Below are 17,043 nucleotides of genomic sequence, written 5' to 3'. Positions count from 1 at the left end.
GTGTGACCAAGCTGTTTGGAAACCTGAATGCCAAGTCTTTTAGTAGCCAAATGTTTTGAGGAATTTCTGACGTCATGCAAGGTAGTGTTTCTTATCAAATTATGTTAATACTGCCAACTTATCGGTACAGTTCTTATGTTTTGCGCCTACAAAACGGTTTATATTAATTAAAAGCTTAATATTGAATGTATTAAAATTATATAATTCCATCAACAGTTTCTAACCCCTTTAAGATAATTCTTGACTACGCCGTTGCCAATGCCAAAAACAAAACACTAAGTTGTTCACACTGTTTTCGGCGTGCATACTGTACAGCAAAACTAGCATGTAGCGCGTCTTATGCGTTCTATAACGTGCGTTTAAAAACAAAAATGCATCAAAATAGATCTAATAATTACGTAACAAGTTACGTAAAAAGTGTACAAAGCGTAGAGTAGTTCAATTATTATTATTGTTATTTAATGTTTATTTATTATTAATGTGAATATATTAAATAAATTATTATTCCATAAATATTTATCAACACATTTTTGGTTTTTACCCAAGCTTTAGCAAGTGTGAAACGCACGAAAAGCCTGCCAGAAACAAGAGAAGTGGCAACACTGGCTGCCGTGCATACTGTACCTGAAGTTAAAAGCGGGCAAAAACTGATAAACAAGAAACAACACAATTATGTACTTTCATAGATATACATATACATATTAATATGTATTAAATTGTTTTTTTATTATTATTGAATTGTTTTTAGTTCTTTAGGTGATCAGTGACTGCATTCAAATTTTACATGCGAATAGCTCTGTATTAATTGTAAGGAGCTGGAGTGCGGGGGAGGAGGGGAGCTGGGTGAATTATAAAAAAGGGACGTTAAATGGGATTTAGCAGAATTTCCAACGATTGCCGCACTCGTTGCACATGACAAACGTGGTCATCGGCTCGTCGGCGGATCGCGTCTGCAGCTGATTGTAGGTGCAATTACGCTTTTTGCATTTGCCGCACTTTAGCAGATCCGTTTTGGTGCCTTGGACGGTGGCCAATTGGGCATCGTTGATCGCCTCTTTGACGAACTTTTCGCGCAGCTTCTTCATCTCGTCGCTGGCCATTTCCTCGGGCGTCATTTTGGCCAATTGCTTGGCGGAGACGGCGCCGCACATGAAATTACCACGCAAACCCGGATTTTTCGGATCTTTCAAATTCGCCACTCTCGATCGTATGCGATTCTTGTACTTCATATCCGTATTCTTAAACTCCAAGTAGATGGCATCCTCCAATTCGGCAGCCATCTCCTCGGGCTCGGCACAACCCTCGGGAACTTCGCCCAGTTTCAAGGCATTCGTTAACATTTCACGGCATTTGAGACGAACTGCATCGGTCATGCCGCCAGCTGGAAATGATGTTTGCGCCGATGTTGGCTTCTTTTCGTCGCGTTTATCCTTGGTCGAACTGCTGCTGGACTTCTCTTTGCCACTCGAATTCGATTTGCTGGTGCTCGATGTTGATTTTGTTGAACTATTGCTGCCCTCCTTATTGCCGGTTGCCTCTTTGGGCGTGGTGTTGGCGTTGGCGGTGGCAGCTGCTGGCGCCGGACTGGCCAGGAAGCGTTTCCAATTTTTAATTAAAGTCTTCGCCAAGGCAATCACCTCGTCATCCTTGCTGCTCTTGCGCAGTTCATTCACCGTCATCCCAATTCGCGTCTTGGTCAAAATTTCCAAATTAATGTTTAGAGTTTGCAACGCCTTGAGCAAGTCGAGCGCCTGGTCCTGGCCCTGCAGAATTAACCAATGACAATACATTCACATCTAGCAAGTCAAACCACAACGAATTGTATTGCCCAAGTATTATTTAAATGCATTTACTCACGGCTCCATCGCTGGCTGTTGAAATTTTGCCAATTTTCTTTTGAATCCGAAACACTTCGTCCTCGACGCTCATATTTGACAGGTTTGAAATCTAGTTAAATTAGAGTGTTTGACAGAACAGAGGTTATGTTAATTGATATTTAATTAGTTTTAGCTATTGTTTTTTAACGTGTTTCCTTATTTTAATTAGTTGTAATTGGTCTATTACATTATTTCCCTCCAATAAAATGTTGTTTACTAATTTTTCTTTTATGTATTCTTTAGAGTTATTCTATTTGGAACTAGTTCCAACACCGCCGCTGCATATGCTTAACACGTAAGAGTGCCATTTTGAGTTGATGTTAATGGCATGTTAATTTGGACAAAACAATGGATGTTTTATATTGACGGTGCAACGGTCACATTGTCATACTCCGTTAAGTGTCAAAAGCTATTTAGCAGCGTTAACGTTTCGAAGTGACGCGCTAAAAATTATTAAATAATTATTCGCGTGTGTTTTAAATAAAGCAGTTGTGTACAAAACAAGTGGTGAGTACTTTGAGTTTGGTAAAAGTGTACAAACAACTCAATAGTATGTTTTCTTAAAGCTGCTATGTGTAAGAGTTATTTTAATTGCTGAAATAACTTGCAAATATAAATGAATGTATTTATGTAAAAAGGTGTATATGTATGCGAGTGTATATCTTTTAACGCATTTCACAATGGAGTACCTGAAAGTTTTTTCATTTCACTTTTTTCAATTCTCAATTCTCGTGTCTTGCATCTCTTTCGCCGTTATATTTTAGAGTTGCCAACAATCGTCGCGCGAGTTATTGTTATTTGACGTTTTTAAAATTTCGCACAACACAACAGCTGTTGACAACACTGAAATCGAAGTCAACGGCAGATTCTAAAATGTCGGCTTTAGGGTTCTCTCTGATCTGCTGTTTCGTATCTCTGTCTAACGCTTTCATTGTAATTTTTCAGTCATCCTGCTTGGACGTTAACGGCGCGTAGTGTGAAAAGTTTGGCTTTAGCAAATACAAATCCATAGAAATTCAAAGGTGAGTTATAACTACAATTATTACAATTAAACAAAACGGAGCTAACAGGCAAGATAGATATATTCACATAACTAATAATAATATATGAACTTTGTATGTTCTTTTTTGTTTAGTTTGCAGGATTAGTACATTTCGGGGCCTTAATTTTCATTTTTCTGTTTGAGTTTTTATCTTTCATAGGAGGTTATTCCATTCGCCCTACAGGATTTCATATTTTCTCTTAGTTTTTTGTGTATGATTTTGCTTTGATTCCTATTAGTTTTAACCAAAGAGAAATTCACAAAGAGTACTGCCTGCCGAAATGCGCTTGTTGAAGTACTGAGCAAAGTTTCGTTCATAAAACACGCGCGCAATGTGAAGTGAACACCGTGCACAAAGAGAGCAGTGAAAAAGTTTATTTACTCTTTGACATTGCTTGATTTATAACGGCACTTGTGCGAATAAATAATCATAACCTTAAAAGCAAAATTAATAATTTTAATGTCGTTGAAATTTGAATTGAAAAAGTTAGCGTTCAGTATTATCTATATTTTTTTAGTATTGTTCTAAAATGTTTGTATCCCATTCTAATCAATACTTAAAGTATGCCAAAATGATCTACTGTTCCATTTCAGAAATGTATATTCATCTGGAAAGATAACGCTGAGAAAATCATCCCATGTGATTTCGAGCCAAACTCTTATCTATGAGTGTTGAGTGGTAATATCCTTTTAAGTTTCCTATTTAAAGTCCAGCTCTTCATATAACCCTTTGAGCCTTTTAAAGTTCAAAAATAAACAATGCCCTCAACCCTGACATTCTTCGTTCTGGTTAAGAACATATATATTTAATGTGGTCTGCGATGCCTCCTTTTACCGATTACACACATTTTCAGCCATTTCGTGAAATTGAATTTGAAATCGCTATTCACAATTCTAAAAATTCAATACAATTTGAAAAGTATTTGTTTTTTTTTCTTTATTTTTATCAAATAATTTTTTTCTTTCTTGGTTTTAAACGAGTTTTTTCAACTTTTTGTTGAATTGGGTTTGTTTTTCATTTGCTCTTTGGGCTCAAAATACAATACAATATTAGTCAAAAAATGTATTTTGTATTTTTTGTTTTCCTTTATTTTTCATTTTCTTTTTGGATTTGTGGTTTTAGTCGTAAAATTGTTGTTGCCATTTCATTCAAGTATTGTTCATTATCAACTTCTTTGAATATATATATATATATATATATATATATATATATATATATATATATATATATATATATATATATATATTTAAGAGATATTTTTATACAATTTCTAATTGTAAAAGCATAAAATTTTACAGGTTTTACAGGATTTTATTTTTTCCGTTTATTTTATTTTTGTTCTTTTCTGTGTTGTAATTTTTTGTTTTTATTTTCTTAATCTTGTTTTTCCTTGTAAGCGATTTTATCTCAACTGATTTTATCATTAGTCGCATGTGTGTATCTGTGTGTGTGTAGCTCTACTTAGTAAGGTTTTTTTTTATATACTTGCTCCAATAATTAATATAAATTTTTTTAATGCTTAAATTTAAATTGTTTGTCAGAGTGTGTGGGTGCTTTGATTAAATTTAGTATATATGATGCACATTAATTTGATTTATAATTAATATAATAAACCATGCATCATAGCGGTATACGTATATATATAAATATATATATTAGTATATATATAGTAGTATTTTAATTTTTTTTTTGTTTTTTAAGAAACACAATTACAAGTTTTTAACACATTTCTTTTTGTTTTTGTTAAGTTTTTCGCTTCTATTTTTCTGGACTACAAATTTTGCGTTTTTTTTTTTCGTTTTTGTTTTTGTTCATTTATTAATTTTTAAAATACAATTTAACATAGTAAAAATTAAAAAAAGAAAATGCATTTTTATATGAGGCCGTATGCATATAAAAATGTTTTTATTTTTAACAAAATTAAATGTATATGTAAGTGTTTTTGTTTTGCATGAAAAATTGCCTCCATAGATGAGAAAGGCTTAGTTCGTGATGTTTTCTTTTCCAAACTTTCTCGATTTTCTCATTTTGTCACTGGAAAGCGAACTGTTTTTGTGATATAAATTTTGAAATTTAAATTGTGCAAAAATAGTAAAGAAAGTAAGAAATTGAAATAAAAACAACAAATTTACAATACGTGTCATAGTAATAGAAACTTTGCTCTTTAGTTTTTGCTCTCTAAATTGCTTTTGCTTAAGATTTACAGTTTGGTTTTTGTTTTTTTTTTCTCATACATTTTAATAGTATATATATATGTATATATATATATATATATATAAGTATATATATATATAAGTATATATATATATATGTATATAAATATATATAAGTATATAATATTTATAATTTCTCTCATTTGCATTTATTGTTTTCCCAAATATTGTGTTTTTGTTTTCTTTATTTAATTTGTTTGTTTTTGTGGCTTTTGGCTTTGGCTGCGCTGCGGCCGCCTAAAATGAAAATTTTTTTAACTCTTGCTTACAGTTCTTATGATTGTGTATGTGTGTGAGTGAATGTGAGTGTGAGTGTGTGATATATATATATTGGTTATCTGTTCCTGCTCTTAATATGCAGACACCAACTCTTAAAAATTGAATGCACGCCCCGGCGCCTGTAGCTAGCGCCTCCCACCTCAGCTCCTCCTCGTCCTTCGGCTCTCCTTTTCAACATTTAATCTTCAAATTCAGCTTAGGCGAGCGTTGGGAACTGGCGCTCATCGTTGACCTTGGGTGCAGCATTCTGTTGCCTGTCGTTGCCAAAACGCTTGCCAGCATGTCCACCACCAATGCCGCCGCCCAAGCCGCGACGCTCAATGGGCGGCCGATTGCCGCCCTCTGAACGAGCAGATGGACCATTGCCACCGCCGCCCGCATTGCCGCCATCGGCATTGCCGGCGCCTTGTGGTCCGTTCTGCTGCGGTCCGCGATTGCCCTCGTTGCGTGGTCCTCCACCGCGTGGACCGTTACGACCGCGCCCATTGAAGTTGCTGGCACCGCCGCCGCGACGACCGTCATTGAAATTGAACTGAATGTCAAGGACGCGCTGCTGGCGGCCGACGCGTTGCGGATACATGGCAGGATCGTATTCAAGTTCCTCTTCACTTTCGTTCTCCTTCTTTTTGTTATTGTTCAGCACAATCATTTTCTTCCATTGCGACGTATCCTCACCTGGAAAAATGATAAAATATGAGAACATTTTGAATGGAGAGCAATGTGTGGGCTATAAGATGGGAACAGATATATTACATAGTTCCTATATATTACATAAAATTTCTAGTAATAGATAATATATAGTTATATATAACGAGTTTTGGAAACCTTGAATGGCTATAACAGACGATGATTAATCGTACTTAACTGATTTGTTCTTTATATGTATATGTACTCTATTTAAATTGCTAAAACTTGTAACTATGATATAAGATGAAGTGAAATTTCTTCAGATATGAACTACATATACTTCAGAATCAAAAACCATCGATTGTTAGAACATGAAAAGTTTATACATTAATCACTCTAGCCTTAAAAAATCTTAGCCTTTATATATATGTATATATATATATATATCCATATCTACATCTATATTCAACCCACCTTCGCCGGCTTTGCGTATGTTGAACTTGGGCTTAATGCGCTGCTGCTGTTGGGCCTTCCATTCGTCTAGGGTCAGCTCTTTGGTCTCTTCCTCTGGCGGTGTTTGTTGTTCATTCGATTGCTCATTACCAGATTCATCGGCCTTGCCTTCGGCATTGTTGTTGTTAGCATTTGTCTCATTGTTGTTGCCGCCTTCGTTGCTCTTGTTCACATCATCGATGGCTTCCTTAACCGAACCCCAATTGTGAGCGCCAGCTCCATCGCGTTTATCAATTGCCTTCACACCTGTTTCGTTATTTATTAAAATATTAATTAATTGTATTTAATAATATAATATATAATTTCTTTTACATCAACAAATTCGACTTGGTAAACGTAAAAATGAATCTTATCAAATTCTAGATTGTAATGGAAAATCTTTGATAAGAAACTTGTGGCCTGAAATAATTTTGACCTCCATATAACGAGTATTAGAATTCGTTTTTTTTTTCGGGAATGTTGCTTTACGAATGAGAAATTCCATATTAAATGCATATAAAATAAAAGTTTCTGTAGTTTTAGAGCAATCCTACAAATATAACATCTTTCAGAGGTAGCAATCCCCCGCCCCACTGCCGTGTGTGTGCACTTCGCCCCCCTTCTAAGAAATGTTCCATGGCGTGGAAAACTTGTGTGGGATAGTCATATACGATGGGGGGCTTTGAGGGGTGTGGGGAGGCCCGTAGAAGAATCAAACTATTTTTAAACATATACATATTCTATACAGCATGTTGTGAGGCTAAAGAAATGTGCGCAACACAGTTTTAAGATATGAAATGTGAATGAGTAAATCAAGAAATGCGTTCGAACATAATTCGTAAAGGTTGTAAATGAACCTTTTGGGGTTAGGAATTAGAATATATATATATATATATATATATATATTTATATATATATGTGTATGTACGTATGTATATATATATATCTACATATATATATAGAAATAGAAATAGAATGTAATTATATATGTGCTTGTATAAATATATAGATGTATATAATGTGTATGCATATGGCTCACCAGTTTTGTCGGAGCCAGATTGACGATCAAATTCACGTTTGCGATTGTTGCCCTCGAAGTTGCGATTCTGGCGTTGTGGACGATCGCCACCAAAGCCGCCGGTGCTGCGATATGGTCGAGGATTGCCATCAGCACCAGTCGAATTGCCAGAGTTGCCACCTGGAGCGCCATTTTCGCGCACGTTGCGGCGATTGTTGCGCTGCTCGCGCGTTACCTCACCTCCGGCGCCACCACCACCTCCTCCACCATTCTGTTGACGAAAATTGACATTGCGCTGCTGCTGATGTTGTTGCTGTTGCTGCCCTTGACCAGTTTCACGTGTTTTGCGCGCAGCGACCGCAGACCCAGCCCCACCTTGCTTGTTGTTTAGTTTGTCATTGTTGTTGCCGTTGCTGCCCTGTGCAGTTTTCTTGCCATCATTTTTGTTGAGTGCACCTGGTTTGTTTTCCTTTTCGGCTTGATTTGGCTTTTTGTTGGCGGCTGCTGTGCCCGCTGGCTTAGCTACTTTGGTCGTTGGCGCCGTTTTTGTGTTGGGCGCTGCTGCCGAGCCGCCAGTTGCTGGCTGCTGCTGCTTCTTCTTGGCCGCGACAAGATTATCTAATGGATCGCTAACATCGTCGTCCATGAACAAAAGTTCATAACGATTTTTACCGGCGCTATCCATGTTGTTGTTGGGCTGCTGCTTGTTGTAATTGCAATATAATCTTCCAATTGATTTTTCCACACACAACTGATTTTTATGCAAAAATCACACACAGAATTTCAGAGTTTTCTGTCAGAAAAAACTCGTGTGTGTTTGGTCGCTGCTGCTGCGCCTATAAATGTAAATGTATGTATATATATTGTGTGTGTGAGTATTTGTTTGTTAATGTGTGCGTGTGTGTGTTTGAGAATAGAAGAAATTCGTTTTTTTAGTCTTGCTTTTTGCTATTTTTTCTTTTCGTCGTCGTGTGGTGTGTGGTTGCCTGGCTGCGCTCTAACCTTAATTTTCTGCGTTTCTGCTTTGGCTGCTACACACAAGCGCGAACATATACACATATATACTCAAGCACACATGTGTTCTACACTACCAGAAGGCAAGGCGAAAAAGCGCAAGCAGCATGCTGTCTGTGTATACATACACAGAACAGAGCAACTCACGTTTTTCACCTAACAGATGCGAGTGCGCTGCCACACTTAACATGCGCTCATTTTTGCGTCGGCGAATGGTAAAAACGCAATAAAATGCTGCTCTGCTTAATGCGCACATTTGTGTGGCGGGAAATTAAAAATTACGTTGCGCCTTTATATATATGCACGAACCGGGTTTATTGAATATTAATTAGTTCTATTTTTCAGCTTAGTTAACGATAAAGTGCGAACATGTCTGACTGGGAAGATGAGGTGAGATAATTGCATGCATGTAATATGTAATAAATCCATAGAAAATCCTTTTTTAAATTTCAATTAGCCTGCTCTGCCTGAGCGCAACAATCATATTCACAAATTACACGATAATGAGAATTGGGATAGTGAAGAGGTAACATCGAATCCAAAGAATGTATCGGAATGGAGCGATGAAGACAAACCGAGTGAGAATCGTCAAGGTGCAGGAGATGGCAATAACTATCGCGGGCGTTGCAATAACGGTGATGTTGGAACAGGAGGCGGATATCGTGGACGTCGAAATGATGGCCAAGGAGCGGGAGGAGGAGGCTATCGTGGACGTCGAAATGATGGCGAAGGAGGAGGAGGAGGCTACCGTGGGCGTCGAGAAGATGCCGTATTAGGTGGAGGCTATCAAAGACGTATGGATAACAACGATGGAGGAGGAGCAGCAGGCTATCGAGGAAACGGATATCGTGGACGTCGTAATGATAACGAGGATGGTGAGTGAATGTAGCTATAGCTTTCTATAACGCTATTTAGTAAGATTCTCATGTATCGTAAATATATGTATGTCCAACTATACGTCTGTGTCGTTTGTTCTTGTATCGCCTCTCAATGGTTTGTAACGCGTAGCGGATTTGATGTTCTCCAACGTGAATCGGCCAAAAAGTTATGATAAGGAAACGATAGCTGCATATTTAAACAATCTTAATCTTAAGGAATCCAATCAGTCGCTCGTTGAGTTACGTGAAAAGCGCAACTATTTGAGTAAAGCTTTCAGTGTACTTGTTGAGCAGGAATGGAAAAATGCCGAGGAAACGGAGCGTAAACAACGCATGGAAGAATTGAAAAGTTTCTGCGCTGCTGCTGTTAATCTCGATGAGATTATCCCAGACATAGATGAATTCCTAACCCAATCTAAAGATGAACTGCAGCAGCTGCATCGTTCGGAACTTAATCTTTGGCAATCAGGTCAACAGCTGCAAGCGCAGCAGCAGTTGCAGCTGGACGACGATGCAATTGTGGTGCCAGGAGAAAGGCGAAAAGTTGTAACTAGAGCTAGATTCTCAACATCTGGCAGAAGAGCCTTGCTAGATCGAAATGTAGAACACAATCAAGAAAACGCCACACAACGCATCAGAGATTTGTTTAAAAATGCGGCACGTAGCTATGAGCTAAATGATGGCATGATAGAGCCGATAGATGAGGAATTAGCCATCGAAACGCCAACTGAACGAATAGAACAACATGGGCCAACGCGTTGGCTATCTGAGAACTTCATGACTTTGCGAGAAATGCGTAAGCTACATTTTTCTGATCCAAGCGAACTGCACGAGCCACTGCCCTGGCCGTCGGTCATAGACGAAAGGATTTGGTTGGCCAACAGACAACCACAGTTAGCGCTGAACATGTGGTTTGTGCATCGTCCAAGCGAATCGAGGCAGGAGCAGGAGCAGCTGGATCTGGAGCCAGCCCTGCCACGTCAAGATGTACAATCTCGAAGTCAGAATACGCCCAGTCACGGTGGCCTATTGCCATTAGTTGGTGTGCAAGATAGTGGACGCAATGCAGCGCCAATGATCAGTAGCAATGCGGCATCGATCTCGAATGATGGGTATATACTTTTATCTGTTTCAAAATGTATCTCCTCCCCTTTCATGTATCTACATATTTAAATCTTACTTTAAGTTTCTAAATGATTGGTTCCCGCTGTGTCACTCGTTTCCTCTTTCACTCATTTTTCGCTCTTTTACTAATTTTTCGCTTTCACTCATTTTTCTCTCTTTCACTCACTCTCTCTCTCATTTGTTTTGTCTTTTTCTCTATATCTAGCTTTGATTTCTATATCTATCCCATTCCATCTGGTTTTCTATCTCTCTCTCTCCCACTGTTTCTTTCCTTCTATATATCTCCCTCCCCTTGTCTCTCTATCTCTATCTCTACCTCTCCACTCCCTGTCACTCTTTATCTATCTCGTTTTCTACTTTATCTCCGACCCTCTGCCTCTCTTTGCACTTACCTTCCGCTTAACTGCTTCGCCGCCGCATTAGCCTAATGATGTGGTTGGTTATTCCTTTCCTTTGTGCTGAAAGTCGTCTGTCCTATCTATATACACGAACGAACTATATATATATCTATCTATTTTGTATACAAACAATTTTGACATTCACTCGAAACATGTGTAACAAAACTTGCAAATGATTGAAAAGTGTGTGTCTCTGTGTGTTGTGTCTGTATATGTTTGCTTATTTATGTTCGTAACTGTAAAGAACTCAACTGATATTTAACAGGCTTTGCTTCGGCTCAAGTGTTTCCTTATACATATATCATTCAGTTTTCCCATTCGCCTTCGCATTGACTTATCTTTGCTCGACATCGTCCTCTATATTGTGTTCAAAAATTAATCTGCATTTTGTAATCAGTTTTGAAATTCATTGAAATACTTATTGTAAAATGGAATTTATAAATTCATCAATTAACCAACTAAGTTTATAGAAGTAGAAGATTGACAATGCTAAAGATCTTAGTTGCCGTTCGAACTAATAGTTCATAGGCTATATTGCCCGGCCACCGATTCGACATTGATACTAGTATGAAAATAAAATATTAAAGGAATTTCTAAATCATTTTTGAACACAATATTTCTTTGGTCAATTGCTGCTTTTATTGTTGAATCTTGAGCTTCTTTTGGTATTCACAATTCAATTGGTATTGGTATTCACAGCCTTTCCGCCGTGCAATTAACAAGTGGCGGCAATCAGGCAGCTAATTTGTCGGCTGAAGATATCTATGCCTTGTGCCCGCCACCGATGCCACCTGTGACACCCATAGATGGGGATAATTGCAGCATATTGCCAGTGAGAGCCATTACTTCTATTACTGCTGCCGCTGCTGCTGCTTCATCTTTTGTGGAGTCTAATGTCTCGGCATCGATTGTATCACGCTCGCGTCATGCATTTGCATCGACGCCTTATCGGACATTGTTGCCGGCCATCGACGAGGAGCCACATCAGCAAATGAGACCCTCGACAATGCCACGAGTCCTTGAGCTGAACGAAGAATCGGCAACAGAGAAAACAGCCGGATCTATTGTAATTGAAACTACAGCTATAACTACAGTTGATGTAGTTGCTTCAATAACGCCTGCTGGGTCAGCTATTCCAACTATGCCGCGGGATTGGACGTCGATATTTAGGCCACGTACTGCTATTCCGAATTATACACATGGAGTTGGATATGAGCAGCTTTTCTCATCACCAATAGCCGTACGCAGGCGCAAACGCAAACGCAGGCATCCAGAAGCAACAGCAGCAGCTGCCCAAAATGAATTGGAGCAAATTGAGACTGTGCAGCCGCCTAGCAACGATGAAGTTATGCTTGACTATTTGTCCAATCTCTTCCAGCAAATATGGTCAGAAGTAGAGGAGCCGGTTGGACAGATAGAGTCACCAGCAATAGCAGCACAAGCTTCAATTGAACCAGCAGTTGCCAATGAGATGCCCGTTGCAGAAGGTAGAGAGTTGCTCCCCAGCCAGACAGACGCAGCAGGAGCTAGCGAGCTGTTGACATTGGCCGTGAGCATGGACAGAACAACAGTTGTAGAGGTTACAGCGGCACCATCTGCATCAATGGATACAGATGTATTGCCTGAAGGATCAACACTTGCATTACCTTTACCTGAACCGTGCGACAGATCGCAAGAAACCCTGCAATTGCCCTATAGCATGGATGAGCTGCCCGAAATTCCGTTGGTGACATCCATACAGATTATCCAACAGCCGGCCAGTGCGAATCTTAATGCAGGCCAATCGGTAACTGATCTAAATGGAACTCCTGTAACAATACTAAGTATATCCGATAAACCGTTAAGAGCGGCGGAAGAAACCCGCTTGGAGCGTGTCGAACGAGAGTTACGCGAAAGTCTTAGCTTCATAGTGGAACACAAACATCTGTTGCGTCTCATGGTCGACCATAATATACACTTGAGTGACAAACAACAGAAGGAGGATCAGCAAAGGAATCATCGATCTTCACTCGCCACCAGCTGTCCATTGACGGGCGGTAGCGATGACAGCGATGCCGTGCGCTACGTCTCCATGCCAGCTATGTACACTTACGATCCAAAGATTATACTGAATATGTCTGAGGTGAAGCGTAGTGTGATGCATAAGCTAATCGGAGCTTTAGTCCGGAACAATCGTGTGGACATGCGTGCCAAGGGCTTCTTCGAATCTCGCATGGAAGCTGCCATTGGATATCGTCTGCTCTTCGAGCTGAAGGCAGCAAATATAATTAGTCTCGATGCTATGGCACGTTATGCAATGCTGTCATAGCGAGATAAGATAAATAATCTTATCTGAAATGAATTTTAACAGAAATAATTTTATATACCTTAACTTAAAGCTTTTTACTTGACAAAGGCGTGAAAACGTAAAATGGAAAATTCATATTTTTTTTAATACAAAATATTTTGTATTATATAATATATATTATCTTTAAGACAATGCCTTGAATAGGCTATATTAGGAGATATGCTGGGAAACGATTTTATGTTCAATTTATTTTAAGAATCTTAAACAAAATATTTAAAAAAGTGTCTAAAAATTAAGTAATGAAGCATTTTCAGATGATTTCTATGATTTTAAAAGTTTTATTTTTAATTTATATTTCAATATATTAATCGATTCCTTATTCATTTTATATTAAAGATTAATTTCAGTTTAAAAATTGTTCATAAATATTTTAATCTATTAGTAAACAGAAATAATTGTTATTTGAGACATTTTATTTTGACTTTTATTCTTATTTTAATGAGCTATAAAAATTATATATTTATTTTTTTATTATTATTAATTATATTAACTATAAATACATAGTTTTATTAATGGATTCAAATTTTCAGTTCACAATTTAGATCTAAGTGAAAATAAATATTTTACTTATTTAAATGATATAAATTAATTAAATAATAAATTAAATTTAAGTACCGAAAATGATGTTAAAAAATACTTATTTGTTTGTGTGTTTATCCATGTTGCACTTATTTCTTTGCATTATTTAGTAAATCAATTTATTTCTCAAATTTAAATTTAGTGTGCGATGATCGTCGTGGCGGAGGCGGTGGCGGTGGCGGCGGCTTCCAAAGGGAGCGCGGTGGTGCCGAGCGTCGTCGACGCGACGATGGCGATATGAATAACAATCACGACGATGTTGGCGAGGATGGGGAGAAGCAGAAGGCCCGAGAGTTCTATATACCACCCGAGCCGACCAACGATGAGACTGAAGTCTTTAGCACCGGCATCTCATCGGGCATTAACTTTGCCAAATATGATAATATACCAGTTAAGGTATATAGAATTTTTTACTGTTACTTTCGGATCACTAAGCTATCCCCAATATTTCCAGGTGACTGGTGAAAATGTGCCGCCGCCTATTAAGAGCTTTGACCAAGCCCGTTTGCGTGGCAGTGTTCTGGACAATGTCATCAAATCGGGCTATGTGGTGCCGACGCCCATTCAAAAGGTTTCGTTACCATTAATAGCCGAAGGACGCGATTTGATGGCTTGTGCTCAAACAGGTTCCGGTAAAACGGCTGCGTTTCTCTTGCCCATCTTGAGTAACATTTTGGATGAGAGCCATGATCTGGAGATTGGCAAGCCGCAGGCGGTGATTGTGTCGCCAACACGTGAACTGGCTATCCAGACCTTCAATGAGGCTAGAAAGTTTTCATTTAAAACCTATCTAAAGATTACCATCGTCTATGGCGGTACTTCATTTAAGTACCAAAATGAAGGTATTACGAAGGGCTGCCATGTACTGATTGCGACGCCAGGTCGCCTTTTAGACTTTGTGGATCGCACCTTTATCACGTTTGATGATACGCGATTTGTGGTGCTCGACGAAGCCGATCGTATGCTGGACATGGGCTTCTCGGATAGCATGCGCAAAATAATGCACCATCAGACAATGCGTCCTGACCATCAGACGCTAATGTTCTCAGCTACCTTTCCGGAGGAGATACAGCGTATGGCTGGTGAATTTTTACGAAATTATATATTTGTGACAATTGGAGTCGTTGGTGGCGCCTGCTCCGATGTGCAGCAGACCATCTATGAGGTTAACAAGTTCAACAAACGTTCCAAGTTGATGGTGAGACCGGAAGATTGCTGCTCAGAGCTTTATCAAATAAAGCTAATATATATGTATATATATTTATATTTTAGGAAATTTTACGCGAAGGCGCTGATGGCACCATTGTCTTTGTGGAGACAAAACGTGCGGCTGACTTTCTGGCTTCGTTTTTCTCGGAAACCGAATTTCCAACCACTTCCATACATGGCGATCGCTTGCAGAGTCAGCGCGAGCAGGCGTTGCGCGACTTCAAGAGTGGCATTATGAAGGTGCTAATTGCTACATCTGTAGCATCACGTGGTCTTGGTTAGTCCCTTTAATTATTTATCTATAGTTGTATACATTAATTCTATTTCTTCATTTTAAAGACATTAAAAATGTAAAGCATGTGATTAACTATGATATGCCCACAAATATTGATGATTATGTGCATCGCATTGGACGCACTGGGCGTGTGGGCAATAGTGGACGTGCCACATCCTTCTTTGATCCCGAACAGGATCGTGCCATTGCGGGCGATTTGATCAAAATCTTGGAGGGCTCTGGACAAGAGGTGCCTGATTTTCTTAAAGAAATTGGCGGTGGCAGCAGTTATTGCGGCTCCAAGTTTGGTGGCATTGATGTGCGCGGCGGTGTAAGTTATGAAATCCATTAACGAGGGCTGTTTGAAAAGTTTGAAACAATCACATTCTAAATTATATAATAGCCAACATTACATTATGTTCGGAAATTCATAATATATATAAAAATAATTGTCTAAAAGTATTGTGCCTAACATAAACTATATTAATTCAAATTGAATATTTTTAATTTTGCTAAATTGCTTTTTTTTTTTCAAAGTACCCTCGTATTTTTTTTACTAGATATTATATTAAACTAATTTTGTTCAATTTAAATTTGCTCTTTACATTCATAGCTGAACGCAGTCAACTTGGAGGAAGAGCAGGATTGGTAATAATTAGTATACTGTTACTATATAATACTTATATTTCGACTTTCGACTACAACAACTCCGGAGTATACATAAACATCAATTATGATATCCTTATAATTCATATAATATATGAATATTTCAAAACAAATTTATTTGATTAATACAAATATTCATTATTTTTGTTAAACATAATTACGTACATTTTGTTTAATTCTTTATTAATCTGAAATTTAATAAAATAATTTTTTCCTTTGACAAAGCATTTTGTTGCTCCTTATCAATGCTCTCTTAGCAATCTATAATTTTGAAGTCAAACAAAAGGCAGCCGATCAAACTAATTGCAAGTGTTAAAATTGGCATTAAATCTGCACTTGGAAAGTGGCGAATGCCAATAGCCCCTTTTACAAGATAATCATGTTTGCTCTTTTAGGATTTTGCATTCGAGATGATTTCGCTTGCTCTTTGCCTGCCATGTGCTGTGCTCTGCTTTGTCATATGCCGGCTTTTTGCATGCTGTCTGCAGCGCTCCCTTAACGGACCCCTGCAGGAGTCGTGAAGCGTGCACAAAAACAAAAAAGGCAATACAAATTTTGCTTTTCTGTGTTTTTGTCTTTGAAAACGCACGCACACACGTATACGCACACAACAAAATCAATAAATGTGAAACTCACCACTCGCTCTCTGTCGTTGTCTGCAGCTGTGTTGAACTTTCGCTTCGCTTAGTATTTGCGTGTCGAATCAGTCTCTGACGGCATTTTCCAGCGTGTGAACGTTATTTCAATCGGGTGCGCAATAAATGTACAATTACAACATTTTGGTGGTATTTAAGAAATTTATAAAATTGAATTGCTTAAACTAATTAAAAACACCGTAGTGCTGCGCTATAAAGTGTGCTACATATAAGTAAAAACCGTTTGGATCAAGTGTTTTGGTTGTTATTGTCGCTGTGGCATTGGCTTAACCTAAATCGCTTCTTAGCGATTATGAAATAACGGCTTCGAGTGCCACTCGACGTTGTTGTTGCGGCTTTGATGAACAA

General features: G+C 38.2%; 3 protein-coding genes across 5 annotated transcripts; 1 reads left to right on the top strand and 2 right to left on the bottom strand.

The window, feature by feature from the left end:
- Positions 1 to 732: 732 nt before the first annotated feature.
- LOC115483323 (transcription elongation factor S-II) lies at positions 733 to 2,154 on the bottom strand. Its single transcript, XM_030224709.1, has 3 exons — positions 2,065 to 2,154; positions 1,858 to 1,947; positions 733 to 1,763 (listed from the first exon to the last, which is right to left on the bottom strand). The coding sequence occupies exons 2-3, from the start codon at positions 1,927 to 1,929 to the stop codon at positions 876 to 878; spliced, it is 960 nt and encodes a 319-aa protein (XP_030080569.1). The 5' UTR covers positions 1,930 to 1,947; positions 2,065 to 2,154; the 3' UTR covers positions 733 to 875.
- Positions 2,155 to 2,254: 100 nt separating this feature from the next.
- LOC111599004 (ATP-dependent RNA helicase vasa) lies at positions 2,255 to 16,144 on the top strand. 2 transcript variants are annotated; one of them, XM_023314517.2, is made up of 9 exons: positions 2,255 to 2,384; positions 2,823 to 2,899; positions 8,914 to 8,953; positions 9,021 to 9,438; positions 14,033 to 14,286; positions 14,345 to 15,088; positions 15,163 to 15,376; positions 15,439 to 15,704; positions 15,987 to 16,144. In XM_023314517.2, the coding sequence occupies exons 3-9, from the start codon at positions 8,933 to 8,935 to the stop codon at positions 16,023 to 16,025; spliced, it is 1,956 nt and encodes a 651-aa protein (XP_023170285.1). In that variant the 5' UTR covers positions 2,255 to 2,384; positions 2,823 to 2,899; positions 8,914 to 8,932; the 3' UTR covers positions 16,026 to 16,144. The 2 variants fall into 2 exon arrangements, with proteins under 2 accessions (XP_023170285.1, XP_023170284.1); XM_023314516.2 differs by having other exon boundaries at positions 8,909 to 8,953.
- LOC111599006 (plasminogen activator inhibitor 1 RNA-binding protein) lies at positions 5,326 to 11,197 on the bottom strand. Of its 2 annotated transcripts, none has more exons than XM_023314519.2 (4): positions 10,959 to 11,197; positions 7,571 to 8,385; positions 6,514 to 6,798; positions 5,326 to 6,087 (listed from the first exon to the last, which is right to left on the bottom strand). In XM_023314519.2, exons 2-4 carry the CDS (start codon positions 8,232 to 8,234, stop codon positions 5,609 to 5,611), a joined length of 1,428 nt encoding a protein of 475 aa, XP_023170287.1. In that variant the 5' UTR covers positions 8,235 to 8,385; positions 10,959 to 11,197; the 3' UTR covers positions 5,326 to 5,608. The 2 variants fall into 2 exon arrangements, with proteins under 2 accessions (XP_023170287.1, XP_023170288.1); XM_023314520.2 differs by lacking the exon at positions 10,959 to 11,197 and adding an exon at positions 8,552 to 8,645.
- Positions 16,145 to 17,043: the final 899 nt, after the last annotated feature.

This window comes from Drosophila hydei, unplaced genomic scaffold (assembly GCF_003285905.1).
Source record: "Drosophila hydei strain 15085-1641.00,03,60 unplaced genomic scaffold, DhydRS2 tig00008116-arrow-pilon, whole genome shotgun sequence".
In the NCBI taxonomy this organism is placed as follows: Eukaryota; Metazoa; Arthropoda; class Insecta; order Diptera; family Drosophilidae; genus Drosophila; species Drosophila hydei.
Note: the sequence above shows the minus strand (reverse complement) of the source record. Positions and strands in the feature narration are given on the sequence as shown.